The sequence below is a fragment of the Lynx canadensis genome, chromosome B3 (assembly GCF_007474595.2).
Source record: "Lynx canadensis isolate LIC74 chromosome B3, mLynCan4.pri.v2, whole genome shotgun sequence".
NCBI lineage: Eukaryota > Metazoa > Chordata > Mammalia > Carnivora > Felidae > Lynx > Lynx canadensis.
Genome location: NC_044308.2, coordinates 6348656 through 6372446, shown reverse-complemented (window position 1 = coordinate 6372446; position 23791 = coordinate 6348656). Strand labels below are relative to the sequence as shown.

Below are 23791 nucleotides of genomic sequence, written 5' to 3'. Positions count from 1 at the left end.
TCACCTCGGAGAGTTGTGTATGTACTGGGGATATTAGCCCTTTGTGATATGCGGTGCAAATATTTATTCTCAGTTTGTCATTTGTCTCTTACTTTGCCCATGGTGGTATTTGCCATGCAAAGTTTTTTAAAAAAAAAATATGTTTGCAGAGTTAAATCTTTTGATTGTTTCTTTCGGCTTCTGGGATTTCTGTTTTTCTTAGAAAGGTCTTCATTGTACGATATATATATTTTTTAATTCCACACTTTTTTCTAGCACACGTATGATGCCATTTTCTACTTTGAAATAAACTTTCTCTGGAATTTATCCTGGCACGAAGTGTGGCTCCAACTTAAATTTTTGTCAATGGCTTCCCTTTACTCAACACTGTTTATTGAACAAGCCATCTTTACCCCATTTACTGAAATGTCACCTTTTTCTCCAACTAAATTTCTCGGATATATTTAGGTATATTTCCAGTCTGTTCCATTCTGTCGATAATCCTGAATATATATATACCATTAGCAGATTTATAGTTTTTAAATGTTTTTTATTATAGGCATTGGGGGTGGTGCTAACTCCCCCTCACTTACACTTCTTTTCATAATTTCCTTGGTAATTATAGCTGGTTCAGTTTTCCGTATGAACTTTAGAATGCTTGTTTGATTTCAAATATGAAAAAAAAATTTTTTTTTTACTGTGACTCTGTTAAATTTATAGAAAACTGAGGGAGATTTAGCATGCTTGTAGTGCTGTGTTTTCCAACGCAAGTTTTTTTGTTCCACTCTCTAAAGCCCTAAAGCGCATTATAAAATTTTCTTCTTAACCTTCTCATGGTCGTGATCTCCCTGGAAACAGGAACAGAGTAAAGTTTTGAATGTGGGTTAGCAGTAATGACGTATATAGTTACTGACAGAAGCATATTTTTTATTAAATATTTTAAGAACACATCTTTTTCTTTCTTTTTTTTTTTTACTATTTGTATTTTATTTTTTAGTTTTTCTTTTTTTGTGTGTGATTTATTGTCAAGTTAGCTAACATACAGTGTATACGGTGTGCTCTTGGCTTCCGACGTAGATTCCTGTGATTCATCACTTACCTACAACACCCAGTGCTCATCCCAACAAGTGCCCTCCTCAATGCCCATCCCCCGTTTTCCCCCCCCCCATCCCCTACCACCCTCAGTTTATTCTCTGTATTTAAACATCTCTTATGGTTTGCCTCCCTCTCTGTTTGTAACCTTTTTTTTTCTTTCCCTTCCCTCATGGTCTTCTGTTAAGTTTTTCAACTTCCACATATGAGTGGAAACATACGATGTCTGTCTTTCTCTGACTGACTTATTTCAATTAACATAATACCCTCCAGCTCCATCCACATTGTTGTAAGTGGCATGGTTTCATTACTTTTCATTGCCAAGTAGTATTCCATTGTGTATATATACACCACATCTTCTTTATCCATGCATCTTTCCATAATTTGGCTATTGTTGAGAGTGCTGCTATAACCATTGGGGTACCTGTGTCCCTATGCATCAGCACTCCTGTATCCTTTGGATAAATTCCTAGTAGTGCTATTGCTGGGTCACAGGGTAGTTCTATTTTTAATTTTTTGAGGAACCTCCACACTGTTTTCCAGAGTGGCTGCACCAGTTTGCATTCCCACCAACAGTGCACGAGGGTTCCCCTTTCTCCACATCCTCGCCAACATCTGTTGTTTCCTGAGTTGTTAATTTTAGCTACTCTGACCGGTGTGAGGTGGTATCTCATTGTGGTTTTGATTTGTATTTTCCTGATGATGAGTGATGTTGAGCATCTTTTCACTTGTCTGTTAGCCATCTGGATGTCTTCTGGAAAAATGTCTATTCTGTCTTCTGCCCATTTCTTCAGTGGGTTATTTGTTTTTCGGGTGTTGAGTTTGGTAAGTTCTTTATAGATTTTGATTCTAACCATTTATTCGATATGTCATTTGCAAATATCTTCTCCCATTCTGCTGGCTGCCATTTAGTTTTGTTGATTGTTTCCTTTGCTGTGCAGAAGATTTTTATCTTGATGAAGTCCCAATAGTTCATTTTTGCTTTTGTTTCCCTTGCCTCTGGAGACGTGTCAAGTAAGAAGTTGCTGGGGCTGAGGTCAAAGAGGTTGTTGCCTGTTTTCTCTTCTAGGATTTTGATGGTTTCCCGGCTCACATTTGGGTCTTTCATCCATTTTGAATTTACTTTGGTGTTTTAAGAAAGTGGTCCAGGTTTGTTCTTCTGCATGTTGCTGTCCATTTCTCCCAGCATCATTTGCCAAAGAGACTGTCTCTTTTAGAATTAGATATTCTTTTCTGCTTTATCAAAGGTTATTTGCCCATACATTTGTGGTCCAATTCTGGGTTCTCTATTCTATTCCATTGGTCTCTGTGTCTGTTTTGTGCCAATACCATGCTGTCTTGATGATTACAGCTTTGTAGTACAGGCTAAAGTCCAGGATTGTGATGCTTCCCGCTGTGGTTTTCTTTTTCAACATTACTTTGGCTATCTGGGGTCTTTCGTGGTTCCATGCAAATTTAGGATTGTTCTAGCTCTGAGAAGAATGTGGGATTGCATTGAATGTGTAGATGGCTTTGAAGAACCCACCTTTTTCTAACGTTGTGGCTTGCCATTTTGTGAACTATTTTCTGCACATGAAGGAAAAGCAAGGCATGAGCTTGATGTTGCCATGTCAGCATCTTAATTCTTAGAAGTCGTCTCTTGATTAAGGCATTCCTGGAGAGCATTCCAGGTAGATCATCCAAGACCTTCACATTTAGGTATTCTAGGTCCCCCATGAGGAATAGTAGCAAATCCAATGTGACTTTTCAGCTCCCGTCTTCCCTCTTGCCCAGACCTGGCACAGATTTTGAGGTGGCCTCGGGCTGAGAAGCAGACCAAAGGCAACCCTGGATCGGGCAGAGAGCAGCCGGTTGACATCTGTGTGAGTGACAGGGGAGGGGGGTCAGGGGAGACAGGGACAAAACAGAGGTAGGTGTCCAGTGTGCTGGGCATCAGCACACGCCCTGTTTGGTCAGCACCAGCAGGTTTCCCAAATCCCTAAGTTAGCAATAGGGAGGGTGAGGCTGGGAGGAGTGGGCTCTGGGCAAAGGGTAGATGAGCCGAGCGAGTCTACAATACAGTCTCCTACCTGGGTAACTAATATGTGACTGGCTCTCGGCAGGACAGGCTCTTTCATGGGTGACACTTGGCAGGTGGAACCCTGCAGCCTCTTAATAAGCTACAAGCCCCCTGAAAAGCAGCGTCAAGACCAGGTCCAGATGCACAGGAAAGAGGGTTGCGCTTTCCTCTGCGTAGGGAGGGGTGTGACCGGTCCGAAAAGCTATTTGCAGGAGCAGAAAGATAATGGGATCAGATACGTTTAACGTGTGAATACAATCCTGAGGGTTTCGAACTGGTTTTCTTTGAACTTGAAAATTGAGTTTATTTTTCCTTGAAGCAAAAGAGCGTGGTTTGTTTTAAGCAGTTTTATCGTGACTTCTGTACCTGTTCTAACATTCGTGTCTTATAGCTCGCACAGGATAGAGGATGGGTCATAGATGTGTGCCACCTCGGCCTGGTGGCCTCTGTCCCATGTTTAGAAACCAGTCACAGGAACAGAATTTGATTTCTCTCGTTTCCTCAGGCCACTTTTGGTCACTTCAGGCAGAAACAGCATATATCTCTGCATTGGAATTTTCCTGTGCATAATCCTGAAATTCAGGAATAGAACATCTAGCAACGACGGCGAAAATGTAATGCGCGACAGCTGTGAAGAAGTATTTGCCCGGTGGGGGAAAACGCTGTGCGCAAAGCAGATTTCTGATGAGCTTATTAATGGGTGTTTGGGAGGCTGAATCTGCCACTTGCCACTCTGAGATGAAAGTCCCGAAGCAAATGATGAAGTCCTTTCCCTGCCTCCCCAGCAGCACTGGTGTGATGTCGTGCAGGGTCCGCCCCACGGCTGGAGAAGGCTGACGCCCAGTGGGGTGGGCTCACATCGGCCAGGCTGGATGAGGGGAGAGAGGCCACAGGGGGAACCACAGGGGTCCGTAGTAGGAGGAGCAGGAGTCCTGAGTTCAGGGCCTGTGGAGGGGAAGCTCTGGAAGGTCAGGATCCAGGGTAAATGCCTGTAAATGTTCCCCTGACCTCGAAAGGGCCCTATAGCTTCCCTGCTTCCTCACCACACACACACACACACACACACACACACACACACACACCCGTGTGCTCACGTGCACACCTGCACGTATGCGTGTGTGCGTACATGTGCGCACACACGCACAATGACCTGGAGCTCAGTTTTCTGACTTCTGGAGCTGCCACAAAGCTTTGCCCCCTGCGTGCACCCCCTCTACCCCCTCCCACTGACGCTCATCCTAATTAACTTAGCCTCCCTCATTAACAGAGGATAAAATGCTTCCCCAAATCAGACACCTCTTGCCTTTCCACAGCACCTTCAGCCTCTCTCCTGCGTCTCATTACTTTTGGGGAGACCCTGCCCTCGTCCTAGAAATATTCAAATGTGAATTCAAATGAATCACCCTCCAGATGATTAATCTGCCCAAAAGAACTTCGCTGACATTAAGAAGTCGGCTACAGTTGTGAACCACATGTGAAATCAAAGAAATGGTTTTTTGTTTCATGTATGTGAAGAAAACCAAAGTGGAGTTCTAACAACTTCAATTCTCAGTTGGGAGAAACATGATTTAATGTAACGTGCGGACAGATGATCAGACAGGAAAAAAAACAGGCACAAAGATGTTTGTTATTTTAATCTGTGTTTGAGGGAGTTGATGTATCTTGACTGTGCCACAGTAGGAAAAGCTCTGAACTGAAGCCAGACGCTTGTCCTCTCAGCCTGACGTTGCGAAATGAGGCAAGTCAAGGCTCTGTCTTTCTCATCTGTAAAACAGGGGCGATACCGTCACTCAGAGCTGTTGTACAGACTAAATGAGAGACAGTCCAATCCTTGACACAGAGGTCGGATGCTCAGAACATCCCTGCTCTCTGAGGACTTCACGCTGTCTTAACTCAGACTGCTATAACAAAATGCCATAAAATTGGTGGCTTAGACGACAGGTATTTATTTTTCACTGTTGTTGGAGGCTGGAAAGTCCAAGATAAGGTGTCAGCAGACCCGGTTCCTGGTGAGAGCCGTCTTCCTGGCCTGTAGATGGCCACCTTCTCTCTGTGGCCTCACTTGGTGAAACGGGAGAGCTGTGGTCTCTCCCCCTCTTCTTATAGGAACACCAGTCTCACCTTGGGGCTCTCCCATCATGGCCTCATCTAAACTCACTCACCTCCCAAAGGCCCCACCTTCACGTACCATCACAATGGGGAGGGGTCAGGGCTTCAACACATGAATGTTGAAGGGACACAGACGTTCGGTCCTTAACACTCCCCATCACGCACTGGGTTAAACTGGTACTTCTCAGCCATGTGACTAAGCTTCCCCATAAGATCACCCCCTTCTGCCTTTCTGACCCCAGTGCCCAGTCCCCTCCATGACAGTAGTTGTCTGTCCTCGTGTGCTTTCACCCCCAGACTGTGAACCCTCCGTGAGCAGATTAGGCTTGCTATTCTCTGAATTTTATTGACTCAATATATAAGAACCAAAAGAAAACAGAGGCCGAGGCAGGCTGTCCTCGAACAGGTCTTTGGTTTGGTCCCAGATGCCAGCTGCTTGCTCCAGGAGGCGTCTCTGGTCCCTGTTGTCACTCGCAAATCAGATCTCTTGTTCAGAATAAAGGTCATCTTTCTGCTCCCTGGACAAATATTTTTCTTGAAATGGAAATGTTTTTTTTTTTACCTGAATGTGTGCTTGGAGCAGAGTGGAGGGCCTCGTGAGATGGGCATTCTCTGGAGATTGAGGAAACGTCCTGAGCCCATGTCTCCTAAAACGGCCCCAGCACCTGACTCGCTTTCTGGCTGCTGGTTGGCACAAAACCAGCCACGGACACTATCAGCCACTTGAAACTGAGGCTTGCAGGACAATGTCACCTGAAGTGACACTGAAGTGTCCCTTTGGTTTGGGCTTGCGGAACGAGAGGGAACCGTGAGGGGCAGAGTATAAAATGGCGGACCCGTGTCTGTAGAGTGAGCGGCCTGCCCAGGGGACAAGGTCGGGGCCTGTGGACTTGGAGGCTTCCAGTCAAGCGCTGCGTTCACAAATGCTAACGTGTAAAGTTACAAACCCTTGAGAAGAGGGCCACTCATTTTGTCAGATGAACCTTTTAAACCTCGACAGTAAGTTCTAGATGCATAGCCAAGGTGGGGTGGCCGTGGGGCCCCAGGAAATCCTGCAGATAGATTGCCGTGTATTGGGAGCTCCTTCTGCCCAGTACCTTTGAGTTTCGGCGGGGTGTGAATGAAAGAGGAATTCCTTGCTGCTTTTTTTTTTAATGTTACAATATTAACTATTACCTGATGCTCTTTCTAGCGGAGTTCTATCACGTGTCCACCGAACATACGCAGATTCAACTGTGTGCACCGGGAAAGAGAGAACCACGCACGTGCACACACGCTCGTATGCACACACACGTGTGCACGCGCACACCCATACACACAGGTGCGTGCGCACACCCATACACACAGGTGCGTGCACACACGCACTGTCGCTCGACTCCGTCGCGCCGGCCACTCAGCACTTCCCCGCTCGCGGGCCCTGTGACTCTGTGCAGGAGGCAGCCTCGGCCGTGCTCGTTTGCTTCACGGCACAACCCTAACCTCAGGGCCCCGGTGCTGCCTGCGCTTTGTGCAGCCCCAGCCACCCACCGGCACTGGAAGAGCACCGCCGGGCCCCGCTCGCTGAGACAGCGTGTTCCTTCCTCAGGCATGTTCGGGGGTATTTGCCTCTAGTGGGAAGTCTCACCCTTTACCTGGAGGACCAGGCCGTGGGTGAGACGTGACCACACCACACTGCCGTGGAGGAAGGGGTCGCTCCCGAATGGTCCGCCCTGACGATCGTTGTCTTGAACTTGCCAGAGCCCTGGAATTTGGTCTGCGTGTTTGTCCTTTCTCCTGTTTGCTGTCAGCTTCTGGCCTGGAGGCCCTTACGTACTGTTTCTCAATAAGCAGATTTATATCAGGAAAATACCAGGGCTCGCCGTGTTGTTGAAAAACCCCTGGTTGGCAGTAAATAAATAAACATTAAAAAAATTTTCATAATGGGCAACACCAGAATATGCGTATGTTAATTTGATATTTTTTAAAGCTAGAGGCTGGCTGTTGACTATTTAAGATATGTGAAGTCCCATTTACGTTGGTTCTAGATAAGCCCGATATTTTTTTTATTTTTGAGAGAGAAAGCGTGCGTGCATGAGTGGGGGAGAAGCAGAGAGAGGGAGACAGAGAATCCGAAGCGGGGCTCGAACTCACAAACTGTGAGATCGTGACCTGAGCCAAAATCAGATGCTTAACTGGCTGAGCCTGTCAGCGGCCTGCCCACCCACCCCTCCACAGACCCTGAGTGGCCCCAGCATTATGGGTCTTCTCCCCTACCTACTTCTGTATCACCTTCCAGCCGGTGTCGTCTCCTTTGTTGGTTCCGAGTCTCTTGCCTTTCTTGGCCCAGGAAGGAGGAACATGCCGGAGTAGAGTGTGAGCTAGGTTCTAGCCACCTGCACTGCCATAGGAGGAGTCAGGAGGGGCGGAGCCCAGGGACATTTAAAATACAAGCATTTGCATCCAAGTGATGCTAACATTAAATCATCCTAGAGAATACTTTCTGAAACAAATTCTACTGACCCAGTGTGATTCCGTGATGATTTTTTAACGCAAGACAGTTCAATCTTATCTTCATCAGGTTTGTTTTCCATTTAAATTTTACCACTTGGGGCCTGGGTGGCGCAGTCGGTTAAGCGTCCGACTTCAGCCAGGTCCGATCTCGCGGTCCGGGAGTTCGAGCCCCGCGTGGGGCTCTGGGCTGATGGCTCAGAGCCTGGAGCCTGTTTCCGATTCTGTGTCCCTCTCTCTCTGCCCCTCCCCCGTTCATGCTCTGTCTCTCTCTGTCCCAAAAAAAAAAAAAAAAAGTTTAAAAAAATAAAAAAAAAATTTTACCACGAAGCTTAGAAGCAGTTTCTTGTCACATTATGTGTCACTGACTATAGCTTCTGCTGTAGCAAGTTTTCTCATGGCTGTTATTCCCACCAAGTCCAATTCTCTAGGTTAAGTTTTGCAAGTCTAAATGCTTTTATAAAAACTGGATTCTTTTGTCAATTTTTAGACAGTCCCATAGTATACTGCATGCAGTCTGACTGTTGCTAACTTTATTCTGCTTCAAGCCTTTCCACCGACAATAGCCATTGTAGGAATGAATGAGACTGATTGTATGTATTTATTTCTCAACTAATTCATTTTTAAAATCGTGATAAATATTAAACGTAGAGATGGAAGTAGAGACAGAGTGGAAAGAAATGGCCTGCAGTCAAAAGATTAGGTTTAATATCACTAAGATGCTGTAACAATGAAAAAAAGAAAAACAGTAGAAAACAAGTGTTGGTGACCATGTGGAAAGATTGGTTTCTGGTAGGAGTGTAAAATTGTGCAGCTACTATGGAAAATAGTTTGGAGGTTCCACAAAAAGTCAAGCATAGAATTACCATATGACCCAGAAATTCTGATCCTAGATATATCCCAAAAGAACTGAAAACAGGTATTCAAACAAATACTTGTATGCAGATGTCCACAGCAGCCCTGTTCACAGTTTCCACCTTTCACCAAAAGGGGAAACAACCCAATGTCCATCAACCAATACATGGATAAAGAAAATGTGGTAGGTATGTGCATATAATGAAATATTATTCAGCCATAGAAAGGAATACAGTACTGATACATGCTACAACATGGATGAACCTTGAAAACTTTAGGCTAAGTGAAAAATCACAAGACAAGAAGTCAATATTCAATGATTCCATTATAGAAAATATCCCGAATACAGAATTCCATAGAAACTGGAAGCAGATTAGTGGTTTCCGGGGGTAGGGAGGGGAGAATGGGAGTGACTGCTTAACACACGAAGTTTCCTTTTGGAGCAAAGAAACGTTCATCACCGTATAGAATAGAGGTGATAAGTATACAATACCGTGAATGTACTAAATGCCATGGAATTGTACACTTTAAAATGGTTCATTTCAGGGGCCTGGGTAACTTGGTTGGTTAAGCGTCTGACTCTTGATTTCAGCTCAGGTTATGATTTCACAGTCAGGGGATTGAGGCCTACGGCAGGGCTGCTTTAGATTCTCTCTCTCTCTCTCTCTCTCTCCCTCCCCCCCTTCCTCCTTCTCTCTCCTTTTCTCTCTCTCCCTCTCCTCCTCTCCCTCCCTCCCTTCTCTCCCTTCCTCCGTTCCTCTCTCTCCCTCTGCCTCTCTTCTGCTTGTGTGCATGCGCTCTCTCTAAAATAAAAATTTTTAAAGGTTGATTTCATGTTTGATGTGAATGTTACCTTCAAAAAAAACAGTGGGGCAATGTGATGAGTTGCAAAAAGTGTGCTCATTTAAGACCGGTAAAGATTGACCAGGAGTCATAAAAACTCTCCTTGTCTAGATTTCTCCTTTAAAGAAAACAGCACACGCTCATATGTGATAAACTTTGCTTTCAGAAAGATGGGTGTGTGATAAAAAATACCACTCGAGCCAAGTAGGTTGCCTGTTTGTGATCCACACTGTGTTATAGGTGAGGCAGATGCTTCAAAGTAAATACATTTGAGAATTATGGGAAATGCTGAGTTGGGACCAAGGGAACAAAGACAGAAAGAAGAGACTTTGGAAGAACTAGTTGGGAACATGATGGTTTGAAGAGGGTTGTGGGGTATCGAGGGCACTAACGAAGCCACTTGAAGCAAAGACAAGTCGAGCCCAAAACCTTGTTGGGAGCATTTGTCCCTTTCTGGCTGCCCAGCACCATTCTTCCTCTCCAAGGGCATTTTGGGCAAGTCCTTCTCTCCCATTATATGCAGATAATAATCAAGATGCGCTGCTCCGCCCTCCAGAATTCCCTTCTTCTGGACACCCCACTCGTGGGGCATTGGCTCCTGGGGTGCTGCTGTATAAAGAGCACATACGTCGAGTAGCCCCAGTTTCTTTCCTGGAAGCTGGTCCTCCAGCCTCTTGTCCATTTGGTGAGCACCCCAGCATAGTCCCTTCTTAAGTTAGTCGGAGTTGGATTGTGTCATTTTAACCAAAGCATCTTGTCTGAAACAAAAGTAACATTAGAACCAAAGAGTAGGGGCGCCTGGGTGGCGCAGTCGGTTAAGCGTCCGACTTCAGCCAGGTCACGATCTCGCGGTCCGTGAGTTCGAGCCCCGCGTCGGGCTCTGGGCTGATGGCTCAGAGCCTGGAGCCTGTTTCCGATTCTGTGTCTCCCTCTCTCTCTGCCCCTCCCCCGTTCATGCTCTGTCTCTCTCGTCCCAAAAATAAATAAAAACGTTGAAAAAAAAAAAAAAAGAACCAAAGAGTAACTGCTAATGAGCATCTAGGTCACCGGACGACACCTGCCGGAAGTAGGGGTCCAGGGCCCAGTCTCGGATGTTGTATGTATGCCAGGCCTCTGCCAGTTTGCTAGAGAGCTGCTGGGGAGAATCAGAGGGCCTGACAGCTAAGTCTGGGTTCAATTGCTATAAAGTAGTTTGATGTACAACCAAGGAACCCACGTCCCCATGGAAAGAATCGATTGGTCGCCCGCAGATTGAGGGCAAGGATAAGCATTAGTCAACTTTTTTCCGGCTCTTTTGTAAACAGCCCGGCAACCATCTGTCCTTGCTGATGTGAACTCCGTCCGTCCGAAGGCAGCGTGTGTTTGTCTGGAGGGATGTGGGTGGGAGGGAGATCTAGATTCTCCCTTCCGGCCTTTCCCATTGGGCACTAGCCAGGTGTTGCTTCTAAACTGATGCAGAAGATAAGGACATCCTGGCCTCTATATTTCGTTGTGGTCTAGCTTCTTTCTTTTTTTTTTTTTTTAATTTTTTTTTTTTTTCAACGTTTATTTATTTTTGGGACAGAGAGAGACAGAGCATGAACGGGGGAGGGGCAGAGAGAGAGGGAGACACAGAATCGGAAACAGGCTCCAGGCTCTGAGCCATCAGCCCAGAGCCCGACGCGGGGCTCGAACTCACGGACCGCGAGATCGTGACCTGGCTGAAGTCGGACGCTTAACCGACTGCGCCACCCAGGCGCCCCTCTAGCTTCTTTCTTAGTAACAAGCGTTTATTAACCACTGGCCACAGCACTTTGGACAAAGAACCGTATGTGTTAGTACTGAGATGCAGCTTTCAGGGAGTTAGGAGTGAAACACGCCCAGATGCTAACTCTGAGAATAGCTTTTTTAAAATGTAGAAATTAAAAAAAAAAAAAAAGAGTAGAGATGTATGCAAATTCGTGTAGTAAAAACTGAGCATTGGAACGTGAAGCAAGCTATGAAGTTTTACTGTAGGACATAAATACTTGAATAATATACGGATACTGCACGTTTTTTAATGGGACCAGTAAAAACTGTAAACGTGTCAATTTTACCCAAGGTAATATAGGAGTTTGGTGTGTTTCCAATTAGAAATTCCAAGTTTGTCATGAAACAGGCTAATCCTGTAATTCATCTGGAAAATAAAATGGCAAAAATCTGCCAAGAGAATTTTAAAAAAGACAAGTGAAGGGGGGGGCCTGCACTGTTACTGCTCGAAATAGTCCTTAAAGCTATATTCATTAAGGCAGAGTCATATTGGCATAAGAATAGACAAATAGATAGGGGCGCCTGGGTGGCTCAGTCGGTTGAGCGTCCGACTTCAGCTCAGATCATGATCTCACACTCCGTGAGTTAGAGCCCGGAGTCGGGCTCTGTGCTGACAGCTCAGAGCCTGGAGCCTGCTTTGGATTCTGTCTCCTTCTCTCTGCCCCTCCCCCGCTCATGCTGTGTCTCTTTTTGTCTCTCAGAAATAAATAAACATTAAAAAAAATTTTTTAACTGTAGGCATAATAAAAGGAAATATTGGGAAATGTATTTAAAATTGGGTGCTAGAATAGCTCTTTTTAAAACAAAATGCAAAACACAAAGGTTTTAACAGAAAAACCTAACAAATCGGGGCACCTGGCTATCTCAGTCGGAGGAACATGTGACTCTTGATTTCAGGGATATGGGTTTGAGCCCCACGTAAGGTGTAGAGATTACTTTAAAGACAAAAATCTGGGGCGCCTGGGTGGCTCAGTCGGTTGAGCGTCCGACTTCGGCTCAGGTCATGATCTCCCAGTTGACCAGTTCGAGCCCCGCGTCGGGCTCTGTGCTGACAGCTCGGAGCCTGGAGCCTGCTTGGGATTCGTGTCTCTTTCTCCCTCTGCCCCTCCCCCGCTCATGCTCTGTCTCTCTCTGTCTCAAAAATAAATAAACGTTAAAAAAAATTTTTTTTAAACAAAAATCTTAGGCGCATCAGAGGGGCTTAGTCAGTTAAGCACTGACTCTTGACCTCAGGGTTGTGAGTTCAATCCCTATGTTGAACTTCAGGCTGGGTGTGGAGCCTACGTTAAAAAAAAAAAAAAGAAACCTAACAAATTTAACCACAAAATATGAAAGTTATGTAAGATAAGTGATAAAATTGAAATATACTATAAATTGGGAGAAAGCGTTTGCAACATAAAATAGAAAATGACGTGCAGGGGTGACAAGAACAGTACCTATGAATGGATTGGAAAAAGATAAAAATGTAACAGAAAAATGAAAAAGGGTACAATTTACGTAAAGAGAGATGGAATGACTAATAAACGATATGGATCGGAAAATGCAAATTCAGATAAGAAAACTAGTTTCCATAGATTGGATCAGCTTAAGAAACACAAGTTGAAGTAAATACCCATTTTTTTGCCCATCAGGGTGGCCCAATGTCAAAGATTGACAAAGCTAGTTATTGATGAGGGGAGGGAGAGAGGCACTTGCGTGCATAACGGTTGGAAATGAGAATTGGTCCATCTGTTTTGGAAGGCAGTACGGTGCTGCTCTGAGTTTTAAACGCACGCAGCACTCGGTTCTGTGCGCATTTCTAGAGCCCTCAGTGTTGCCTATACTCGCTGGGTATTCGAGCCCTGGCTCCTTACAACATGGCGCCAGGCTTCTCCTTGAAGGGCCAGCCCCAGCCTGCACAGCAGCCGTTCTACACGTTCTACCACCTAAGCTAGTCCTGGGCCAGCCCGACTCCTGGAGGGGGCGCCCCGATGGGAAGAGTGGCTCAAGGGCCTGGGGATAGGTGGGGTCATTGGCTGCTATATTCTCAGATTCACATCACAAAGGTAGTTAGAATAAAGCAGATTCCTCCTTGTACACTCAGCAGTGTCTCTTAAGTGCTTGCTTATGTGTTTATGTGCCTTTCAAAATAGTCTGTTGTTTTGGTCCACATTCCTGCTTGACCGAAACCACGTAACAGTTGTTATACCCATTCCAGGTTTTCGGTTTTTGTGGGTTTTTTTTTTTTTTTTCATTTTTTCATGTGATCTGGGATCTCTATAAACAGAGGAAAACAACAGCAAAACTTGGCTGTCTAAACGTCCGATTTTGTAAACTCCGGTGTTGTGTTATTGTGAAGTTAATTAAAAACAGTGTTTTATCAGTAGATGCTATGGTGTGGAATTAAAGATTGTGAAAACAATCTACTGTGCACAACTGACCTTACGCTGAAGTTGGAAAGTCCCGAGTGATCCCGAGGCGGTCACTATCTCACGCACAGCGTTGCACATACGCACGTATACACACATGCACACCTTCAGGGTTTTCTCCCATCCTGGCGAGAATGCTGCCAGATGCTGGGAAGGGGACGGTCACCAAGCCCACCCCTGCTGCAGTCCAACTGCCGTAATTATGGTGCATATCCTTTTTTAAGTACATCTGTTTCTTCTCAGATTCACTAAGTGGGTCTGTACTTTATTCATTCAGCAGCCCTTCCAAAGCTTAGTGTATGAAGCACCCTGGGGATGGGCAAACGATTTCTAAGCCTGGCTCCCGAGGTGGTGGGAGGAATGTGCCAGTAAAGAGCCCTGATACAGTCGAGCCTCCTGGACGCCAGGACAGAGCTACGCTCAGGGTGCTTCGCAGGAGGCACAGAGAAGGGCAGCTCCCCAGCGACCTGATTGGAAGTGAGTCTTGAAAAACAAATAGTAGGGGCGCCTGGGTGGCTCAGTTCGTTGAGCGTCCGACTTCAGCTCAGGTCATGATTCACAGTCTGTAAGTTCGAGCCCCGTGTCAGGCTCTGTGCTGAGCTCAGAACCTGAGGTGCTGCTTGGATGCTGTGTCTTCCTCTCTCTCTGCCCCTCCCTGCTCGTGCTGTGTCTCTCTGTCTCAAAAATAAATAAAAACATTAAAAGAAAAATTAAAAAAGAAAAGAAAAACAATTGTAGCTGGTGAGGGAAGCAACGGGTGTGCAAGGAGAAAGGAGCGGATTCCAGGCAGAAGAAACAGCTTGGCATTTGGGATGAAAATAGCTCCGCACAAGCTCTGCCTCTTTGGAGTGGAGCCGGGCCCGTGGCTCGGGTTTATAGGAACTTACATGAAAGGCGTAAGAGGCAGGCACGGCGGGCGGCCTCCTAGGCCAAGTTAGGACCCACGCAGTAGACGGGCTGGCCAGGTTTACATATTTTGTTTTCCCTCCTCCGCGGCAGGTGGATGCTGGGTAAGTGGGGAGAGAGTAGAGGCTAGAGGCCACTCAGAGAGGTAACGTGACCCTGAATCAGGAGCACGGCATCAGGATGACCGCCAGTGTCATCATTATGTGGGCCATCTGTGAACAGCCAAGAGAAAATTTTATCTATTTTTGTCATGTGCTGGGATTATACTATATTCTAAACCAGATCAGAAGATAGGTATGTGAAATGTAACCCATTCTTCTGACCCGTTAACCTCGCACAATTCTATTTAAATTGTATATAAACGAAGTTTCTTTGAACTTTCCTCTGGGAGAGACCAGGAATTTGGTTTCTTAGATCACTCCTCTCCCCCATGTATAACTATGTTCAAGTTGGTCGTCTTGAAACCCTTTATAAATTGCGTATCTAAACCTCGTGTCATGCTGAGTTGTCCAGTTGACGTTATTTTTATAAGCTTGCTTTTCGTTGCTGTCATAATCCACTCATCTCTTATAAATGCTTCTGTCTGCTTTCCAAATGCCGTAGCCTCTGCACTAAGATTTGCACCTGTGGTGTCATGCTGGCAAATGGCTTCATGTCCTTAGGTCTTAAAATACTCTTCCTTCCCACCCTCCCAGAGGAAGTACGTGTGGGAACTGGCTTGCGTAGGGTGTAGCGTCACTTCTCTTAAATTTCTGACTTAATGAATTACAAAACAGAAAAAGCAAATCTGGTTTAATTTAAGGAGGGCCTTTAGGATCACCTGGTGTGATAGAAAAGCTAGGCATGAATTGGGAAATAGTTTCAGGCAAACCCTTAGTAAATGCTCACCACTGTGAGATCAGGCAGAGATGAAGGACGGACGTTATTACCGTGTTTATGTTCTGTGATTCTATATAGAACACAAATCCTGGCCAAGCACCATGCCTGGGCTCAAAGCCGTGAAGGAGAAACCAGTGGCAGCTTCGGTAAACGGGACCATCCTTACGCTGTGGTTGTGAATCATTTCTTAGTTGTAGCCAGGAGCACCTTGCTTTCCTGGTAATTAACTAGTGTGTGATTTTTGCATTTATCCCAGAGACCAGAGTCACTGCGTGTTTTCACAAAGGACAGTTGTTAGGGTGGCGTCATGACTTAGGCTGATAAGCCTTCATCCTTCATTTAACCCACTACTTACACTGCTCTGCCCTTCCAGCACATTCTCCAGGGCACACAGTGCCCCCGACAACGTGCGCAGAGACACCTATAGGCTCTTAGGAGAGCTTGCAGCCCTTCCCAGTGTGACAGAGAGCAGCAGTTTGGCTGGTGGGGTGACCACCGTAGCTGTGGCCTGTCTTATTAGGGGAAGGCAAAGAAGTGAACATTAGTGAGTGTAGGCAGTGTGCATTCGTGTGCATTAGTCCCTGGGCCTGTTTGGAATGAGGCTAACCCTGTCAAGTAGCATGTGTTCAAAATGTATTACTTATTTTCTTTTAACGTGCATTAGAGAAATAACCCATATTGAATTACTTAACACTGTAAATTTGAAATCCTGTCTACGTAAGCATGTCCTGGTGATTCCTAGAGCTAATCTGATGCAGGATGTATTAATAAATGGGCAAAAGAGGTAAATCACGGCAAGGATATAAGGTAAAGAAGTCTTGGGGGGGGGTGTGCCTCGGGTGCCTCGGTTGAGCGTCTGACTTCAGCTCAGGTCATGATCTCACAGTCCATAAGTCTGTGTCGACAGACTCAGAGCCTGGAGCCTGCTTCGGATTTTGTGTCTCCCTCTCTCTCTGCCCCTCCCCTGTTCGCACTCTGTCTCTCCTCTCTAAAAATAAAACATTTTTAAAACATTTTAAAGAAAGAAAAAAGAAAATCTTGGGGCACCTGGGTGGCTCAGTCAGTTAAGCGGCCCGACTTTGGCACAGGTCATGATCTCACGGTTCGTGGGTTCGAGCCCCTCGTTGGGCTCTGTGCTGACAGCTCGGAGCCTGCAGTCTGCTTCAGATTCTGTGTCTCCCTCTCTCTCTGTTCCTCCCCCGCTCATGCTCTGTCTCTCTCCGTCTCAAAAACAAATAAAACATTAAAAAAAAAAACTTTTAAAGAAGGTCTCATGTATCCTTAGTATAGAGAATTTGTCTGGAAAAAAACTTAAATAGGTTGAAAGACCTGCTCAAAAATTTCTGTGCGCATTGTTCAAGGAATGTGGGGATAATTGACCTCTCCTCTCCTTCTTTCTTAGATCCCACCGTTGATCTGGGGGAAAAGTGGACACATCCAAACAGCCTTGTATGGGAAGATGGGAAGGGTGAGGTCGCCACACCCGTATGGGCACCGGAAGTTCATCACCATGTCCGACGGAGCCACTTCGACCTTCGACCTCTTTGAGCCCTTGGCTGAGCACTGTGTTGGAGGTGAGCTAGCGTGGGTCTGTGATTGGGCCATCGCACCGGCCAGTGAGGGAGCGCGGTGGAGATCCTCATGCCAGCAAGTCACCGTCACACCTGGGGGCTGCTAGGAAGTCCCCTGAGGTCCATCAGTTCGGAGCGACCGCAGGGATTAGCTCTGTCTCATGCTTGCAACTCACCGCGCAGGGCCCGTCAGAGAACATTGTTGAGTAGTTTGTGAATCCGCTTGCGAAATACAGAACCTGGGTGTGAGGGGTCGAGGGAGAACTTGGAGCCCAGGCCCCCCAGGACCACGCCTCTGGTTTGATGACAGCAATAAAAGCTAGACTCTTCTAAGTGCTTAAATATCCTGGAATCTCGCTTAACCCTGGCAACAAGGTTGGTACCTTGTTATCCTTACTTTATGGATGAGGAAACTGAGGCTCAGAGATGCAGTACAGGCTGGTCTTATTTGTTGGGTACTCGCACATAACAGGCTCTCAGGTGCCCTCTGCTTAGCTTTCCACGGACAAAAAGCCACACTGAGGTCCATTTATGCAAGGGTGTGGGATACCCGTCTTTCAGAAGCCACTCCGACTGCCACTGTTGCTAGAATTTGACATCGCTCGGTCCAGCCCCCGAGTAGGGACCCATCGGAAAGGGTCCACGGTGAGGACTCATGTTAGCATAGTGGCTTCCTTTGACGGCTGCTCCTCCCGGGAGAGAGTTCTTTTGAGTTCTGAAGTACACAAGGCACCTAGTGTTTTCTAGGAGCTCGGGACTATTTGTGAGTAAATTGCAGTAAACGTGTTAAAGCGCTCAGTTATTCTTAGTAACCGGAACCGTTGACTAGCCAGCGACGAAGCTTTAGTTTACGTTCCCTTTGTCTGGAATACTTGTCCCCAGACCTCCCTCCCCGTGGCCGCCTCCTTCTTGTCATCAGGTCTCACCTCAGACGTCCCCTCCCCAGGGGGACGGCCCCCACCTCCCCTCGCTGGTGTTTCCCCGTGTAAATCCACACACCTTCCTGCTTCAGTTCTCCGCGGCACCTGCCACTCTGTGACCTTATGGGGTCCGAGCCCCGAGCGGCAGCCTCCCACTCAGCAGTCCCAGAAGGAATGAATAAATGAATGGGTTAGGAGTCCCCATTGTGTTTACACATCTCATAGCTCATCGTTCAAATATCTGTTTCTCCGCCGTACCATCAAATGCTTTTTTTCTCTTGCTTCTAATGCTCTCGCTCCCACCAGTAAAGCACAAAATTTGATTTCACCACTCTGTTCTTCCTCCCTGGACCAACACGGAAATTGAAAAGGGACAACCTTTCATGTTTTGTTTACTCATTCCTGTGTATCACCCCCCGTCCCAAGAAGGGACGGGATGAAGGTGGTTCTGTACGAGTGTCCAAGAGATGCTCTAGGAAATAGCAGCCCTTTTTTTTTTTTCCCTTTTCCATGATTTTTTTTTTTCCTGGCTACAAAGGGCCTAAAAACTCATTTTGAGAAAATTTAGATAACATAGGAATATTTTAAAAAGAAAATAAGCACCACCTAGAATCCCACCACCCAGAATTCTGTTGTTGGCATTGTGTTTCCTTCCAGTTCAAATGCATTGTTTTTCCAAAGTCTGAACGATTATCCATTATGTTATATGTTTCTCCTGTCATTCAAAGCCTAAAAGTCTTCAAAACCATGATCTGAACGATTAATATTCTACAATGTGGTCATGCCACCGTTTAATGAATTCATCCACTGTGGAGTTCACAGTTTTCTTACTGTACGTAATTTCTCTGGTGAGCACCCTTAACCATAAATTTGAGGCAAGAGTCCGAGAGCTGGAGCTGCTAGGTCATGTCTGTAAAGTTCTGCACATTCAAGAAGAATTTAAAGTTGTTTTTATCTTAACTTTTGGAAGGGACATTTATGATCAGACTTGATACCCTAGATACCACTTTCCTTTTAAAGGAACACTATGCAAAAATTTTCTTAAAAATGAAGGAAGACTGTGTATTCATGTTTTCAAGTGGGTAATTCATGCTCTTGATAGAAGATCCAAAAGGTACCTATAAGATACACAGAGAAAGTATAAGTCTCTCTTCCACCCCTGTACCCCCCGCCCCCAGGGCCCTCCGCAGTGGTACCCACTGTTAGGTTTCTTACGTATGACTCCAGAGCTAGTGGATACATTTATAAACATAGATGTCTTTTTTTCCTCCACACAAACAGCAGCGTTATCATAACCGTTTTCTGCACCTTGCTTTTTTTCCACTTAATATGCGTTTGGGCGCTTGCCCTATCAGTATATGTAAAGATGCCTCTCATCATTTTTAAGGGCTACATAACATTTCATCACTTGGATATGCAACAATTTATTCAACCAGACCCCTGTTTCTGGGCATTTAGGTTGTGTTCAATCTTTTGCCATTATCCCCGATACGGTATGGATCTTGTTTTCCCAACGTACTGGTGTATCTGTAGGATAAACACCTGGAGTAAATTCCTTGGTCAGAGAAGTCTGTGCGGATACTGCTTTTTACTTTTCTATTCATTCATTCCACCATTCATGCAGGCTTTCAGACAGAAATTGAGAGTGAGATTTGGGAACTTGTACAGCAATGTGGCAGAGAAACTTTTTATCTGTCGAATCTAATAATAAGAAATGGAGATTTAAATTTTTTTTTTCATTTTGTCTTTCCGGTGATTGATTTGTATCCTCGTTTTCAAAAGTATCTGTCCACGGTCGGAAATTTTAAAAACTGACCCTTTGGCATAAATAGTGTGAGAAGCACTGGTGTAGACAACTCCAGCTCGAAGGGAAGGCTACTCTTCCCAGAGAAGTGCGTGAAATTCAACGCGAAGTTCCCTCCTGCTGTTTTCTAAGCCAGGGATGTGTAGTGGTGGCCATTTATCCTCACCATTTACTGGATGTGTCGGGCTCTCTTTCTTCACCCTGTAGATGACATTACCATGGTCATCTGCCCTGGAATCGCCAATCACAGCGAGAAGCAGTACATCCGCACCTTTGTCGACTACGCGCAGAAAAATGGCTACCGGTGCGCCGTGCTCAACCACCTGGGGGCCTTGCCCAACATTGAGCTGACGTCACCACGCATGTTCACCTACGGTAAGTACGGGCACGGCCAACTGGAGGCCCCCTTACTGCTGTTCGCACTCCGAGTGTGCCGTTAACTGGTTAACTAGCTTTACCTTGCTAAGTGCAGAATTTATGCCCGTCTGCGAGCGGCAGTGGGGCACATGGTGATAAGGCTTGGACTGGGCATTCACGATGCCACGCTTCACATCAGCCTCTCAGATGGGCACCGTAGCCACCCCCATCTCATCCTGCCTCCTAGAGACAGAGAGCGAAACTCAGAGGGGAAGGTTTTGCCCCAGGTCCCCTGCTGGCCAGTGTCAGAGCAGGGCCAGGAGCCGGACGGCCAATTGCCCCTTGCCCACGGTGCCATCCCTCCTGCTCGTTCCTCAGGACTCTGGTGACTGGCGTGCCAGGGCTGCGGTAAGGCACACGCACGACCGTGAGAAGGGAATCTGGCACACCGACAACTCATGGGATCCCAAGGTCCTTGAAGACAGGAACTGGTTCTCACACTCAGACAGATGCTTCTGGCCTTTGGTTGAAGTCTTGCATTAGCCAAGGTTCTGTCTTCCGGACTGCCCCGGTTCTTGATTCTTATTTGAGTCTCCCTTCATGTTGTAGATGTACACATAAATAAGAAACATAGAGTATAGGGGCTCCTGGATGGCTCCGTCAGTTAAACGTCGCACTCTTGGTTTCAGCTCAGGTCGTGATCTCATGGTTTCATGAGTTCCAGCCCCACGTCGGGCTCTGCGCTGGCAGCGTGGAGCCTGCTTGGGATTCTCTACCCCTCCCCCACTTGCACCGTCTCAAAACAAATAAATAAACTTAAAGAAAAGTTTTTTAAACTAAAAAAAAAACCCACAAAGTATGTGTTTGAGTATGTGCAAACGGGGTTGTTTATACCCAAATAAATTATTGTGTTTTAATGGGAAACAATTGAAAATTGCATCTATAATCTCACCATAACTGGGGCACCTGGGTGGCTCAGTTGGTTAAGTGTCCAACTTCAGCTCAGGTCACGATCTCACTGTTCATGAGTTCGAGCCCCACACGGGGCTCGCTGCTGTCTGTGCAGAACCTGCTTCAGATCCTCTGTCCCCCTCTCTCTCTGCGCCTCCCTCCCTTGTACTCTCTCTCTCAAAATTACATTAAAAAAGAATAGTGATAAATAAATATAATCTCACCATAATTGTCATTTTCTATTTTTTAACCTTCCCATTCTTTTATCTGGGTACATAGTTTTTATGTAGTCGCAGTCAAGGTGTGTATATGTAAGGTGACCTAATTTAAATAATCTTGTATTTGCTAACAGGTGCACAGTCATTACATTTGATCTTTGTAATAGCTTCCCTCATAGTTTATGTAACTGTTCCTCTCTGTAGTCCCTTTAGTATATTTAGAGTTTTTCAGCATTTTTTAAAACAATTTTTTAATGTTTACTCATTTTTTTAGAGAGATTGAGAACAGAGGAGGACAGAGAGAAACGGGGACAGAGGATCTGAAAAGAGGGCTCTGCGCTGACTGCAACAAACCCGACGCAGGGCTCGAACTCGCAAACTGTGAGATCACGATCTGAGCCGAAGCCAGATGCTCAACTGACGAGCCACCCAGGCGCCCCTCGAGTTTTTCAGCATTTTAAATGATGATACTATAATGTCTTTCGCGTAGAATTTTTTTTTCTCTTTAATGACTACTGTGGATTAAATTTCCAAGAGTAGAATCTCAGAGTCAACATTTTTTATGTGTATTTGTACATCTTGTCAGATGGTCCTCTTAGCGAGTTTGCTCTGGTTTATGCTGCTCCTGGTGATGTGTAAGGGCGCACCTGCTCTGTGCCAGCCCGGGTGCCTCGTGCCCCGCTGCTTCTCTGCACTCACTCCCACAACTAAGGACACTGTGTTACAGACTCTTCTGTTCAACAGTTTGGTCAGTGGCTGAAGATATAGGTGAAGGTCCAGATTTACAGATAAACTCAGGCACATGGAGAATAGCGAGCGTGTGGGAGACAGGATTGCATCCAAAAAGCAGAAATGGCAAAATCTGGAGCGCCTGGGTGGCTCAGTCAGTTAAGCGTTCGACCTTGACCTTGATTTTGGCTCAGGTCATGATCTCACAGTTGTGAAATTGAGCCCCTCGTCCAACCAACTCTGCTGAGAACGGAGCCTGCTTGGGATTCTCTCCCTCCCCCTCCTTCTGCCCTCGCTTACACCTCTCTCTCTCAAAAAAAAAAAAAAAAAAAAAATAAAACCAATTCTCTTTTTTTTTTTTTTTTTTAAAATTTTTTTTTTCCAACGTTTATTTATTTTTGGGACAGAGAGAGACAGAGCATGAACAGGGAGGGGCAGAGAGAGAGGGAGACACAGAATCGGAAACAGGCTCCAGGCTCCGAGCCATCAGCCCAGAGCCTGACGCGGGGCTCGAACTCCCGGACCGCGAGATCGTGACCTAGCTGAAGTCGGACGCTTAGCCGACTGCGCCACCCAGGCGCCCCCCAATTCTCTTTTTAAAAAATGGCAGAGAGGCGCCTGGCTGGCTCAGTCGGTTGGGCGTCCGACTTCGGCTCAGGTCATGATCTCACGGTTTGTGAGTTAGAGCCGGAGTCGGGCTCTGTGCTGACAGCTCGGAGCCTGGAGCCTGCTTTGGATTCTGTGTCTCCCTCTCTCTGCCCTTCCCCTGTCTGTCTGTCTGTCTGTCTGCCTCTCTCTCTCTCTCTCAAAAATGAATAAACATGAAACAATTTTTTTTTTTTCGAATGGGCAGAAACCTAACAAAAATGAGAACGACGGGGAATGGTTATAAGGTCCTGTGCTTGGATATAAAAATCCATCTATACAAGTTGAAGATGGGGAGGCATGGTGTGACCTCAGGACCCCAGACAGAGGCAGACTGGGGAGCGCTAACAGCAACAGTGTGCCAAAAACAAGACCAGAAATGCCAGCGGGGGTACTTACTGCGTGCGGGACCCCGTGCTGATGTCTCACACAGATGTAATCCCTTTGATCTCCACAGCAACCAGGGAGACACTTAGCAAAATTGTGATGAAAAGGCATCCTGTGGCGCAGAGAGGTTAAGTAATTCGGGCAAGGCACAGAGCCAGGCGGTAGGAGAGCGGAGAGGAGAGCCTGGGTCTGGCGGCCCCAGGGGCCGGGATCACGCAAGAGCTGGTAGAAGCGCTGGGTGTGGGTGGTCCAGGCCCCCGCCCCCGGGGGTGCTGTGCCAGGGGCCGTCGGGAAAGGACACTGGGTCCGGAGACATTCGCACACAGCCGGGAGATGGGCTGAAGGAGCCGAGAAGAGTAGGCTCCGTGCTCCGCGTGGTCACAGAGCGGCCCTGCCGCTGCCTGCTGTGGCCTGGAGCAGCTCTCTAACCTCAGTTCCAGATTCTTCGACAGCAAAACGGGGCTTCCAATTTTACAGTTAAACATGGGCTCCTGAGGACTTAGCAGGCAGCCGAGTGCCCGACATGTCGTAACCGTTTATTAAATGTTTGGTTTATTCTTTTTTTTCAAATACTTGAAGATCTGTTAACACGATGCGAGGGAGGGGTCAGCCTGTCTGTGGCCCAGATAAGTTCCATAGGAAGAGATGGGACTATTGGTAAACAATCCTACAACAGTGTGATGGGTGAAGGCAGCAGCAAAGGGGACCAGCCTGGGGGCGCCTGGGTGGCTCAGTCCTTAAGCGTCCGACTTTGGCTCAGGTCATGATCTCACAGTTCATGGGGTTCGAGGCCCGCATAGGGCT

At 46.4% G+C, this 23791-nt stretch overlaps 1 protein-coding gene across 1 annotated transcript in view; it reads left to right on the top strand.

Moving 5' to 3' along the window:
• The window catches only part of ABHD2 (abhydrolase domain containing 2, acylglycerol lipase), a 105645-nt gene that overhangs the window by 45102 nt on the left and 36752 nt on the right, over positions 1-23791 (top strand). The window contains exons 4-6 of the mRNA XM_030317409.1: positions 3366-3369; positions 16808-16979; positions 19908-20075. Of these exons, the coding sequence (XP_030173269.1) occupies positions 3366-3369; positions 16808-16979; positions 19908-20075 (344 nt within the window). The remainder of the gene's footprint in view (positions 1-3365; positions 3370-16807; positions 16980-19907; positions 20076-23791) is intronic.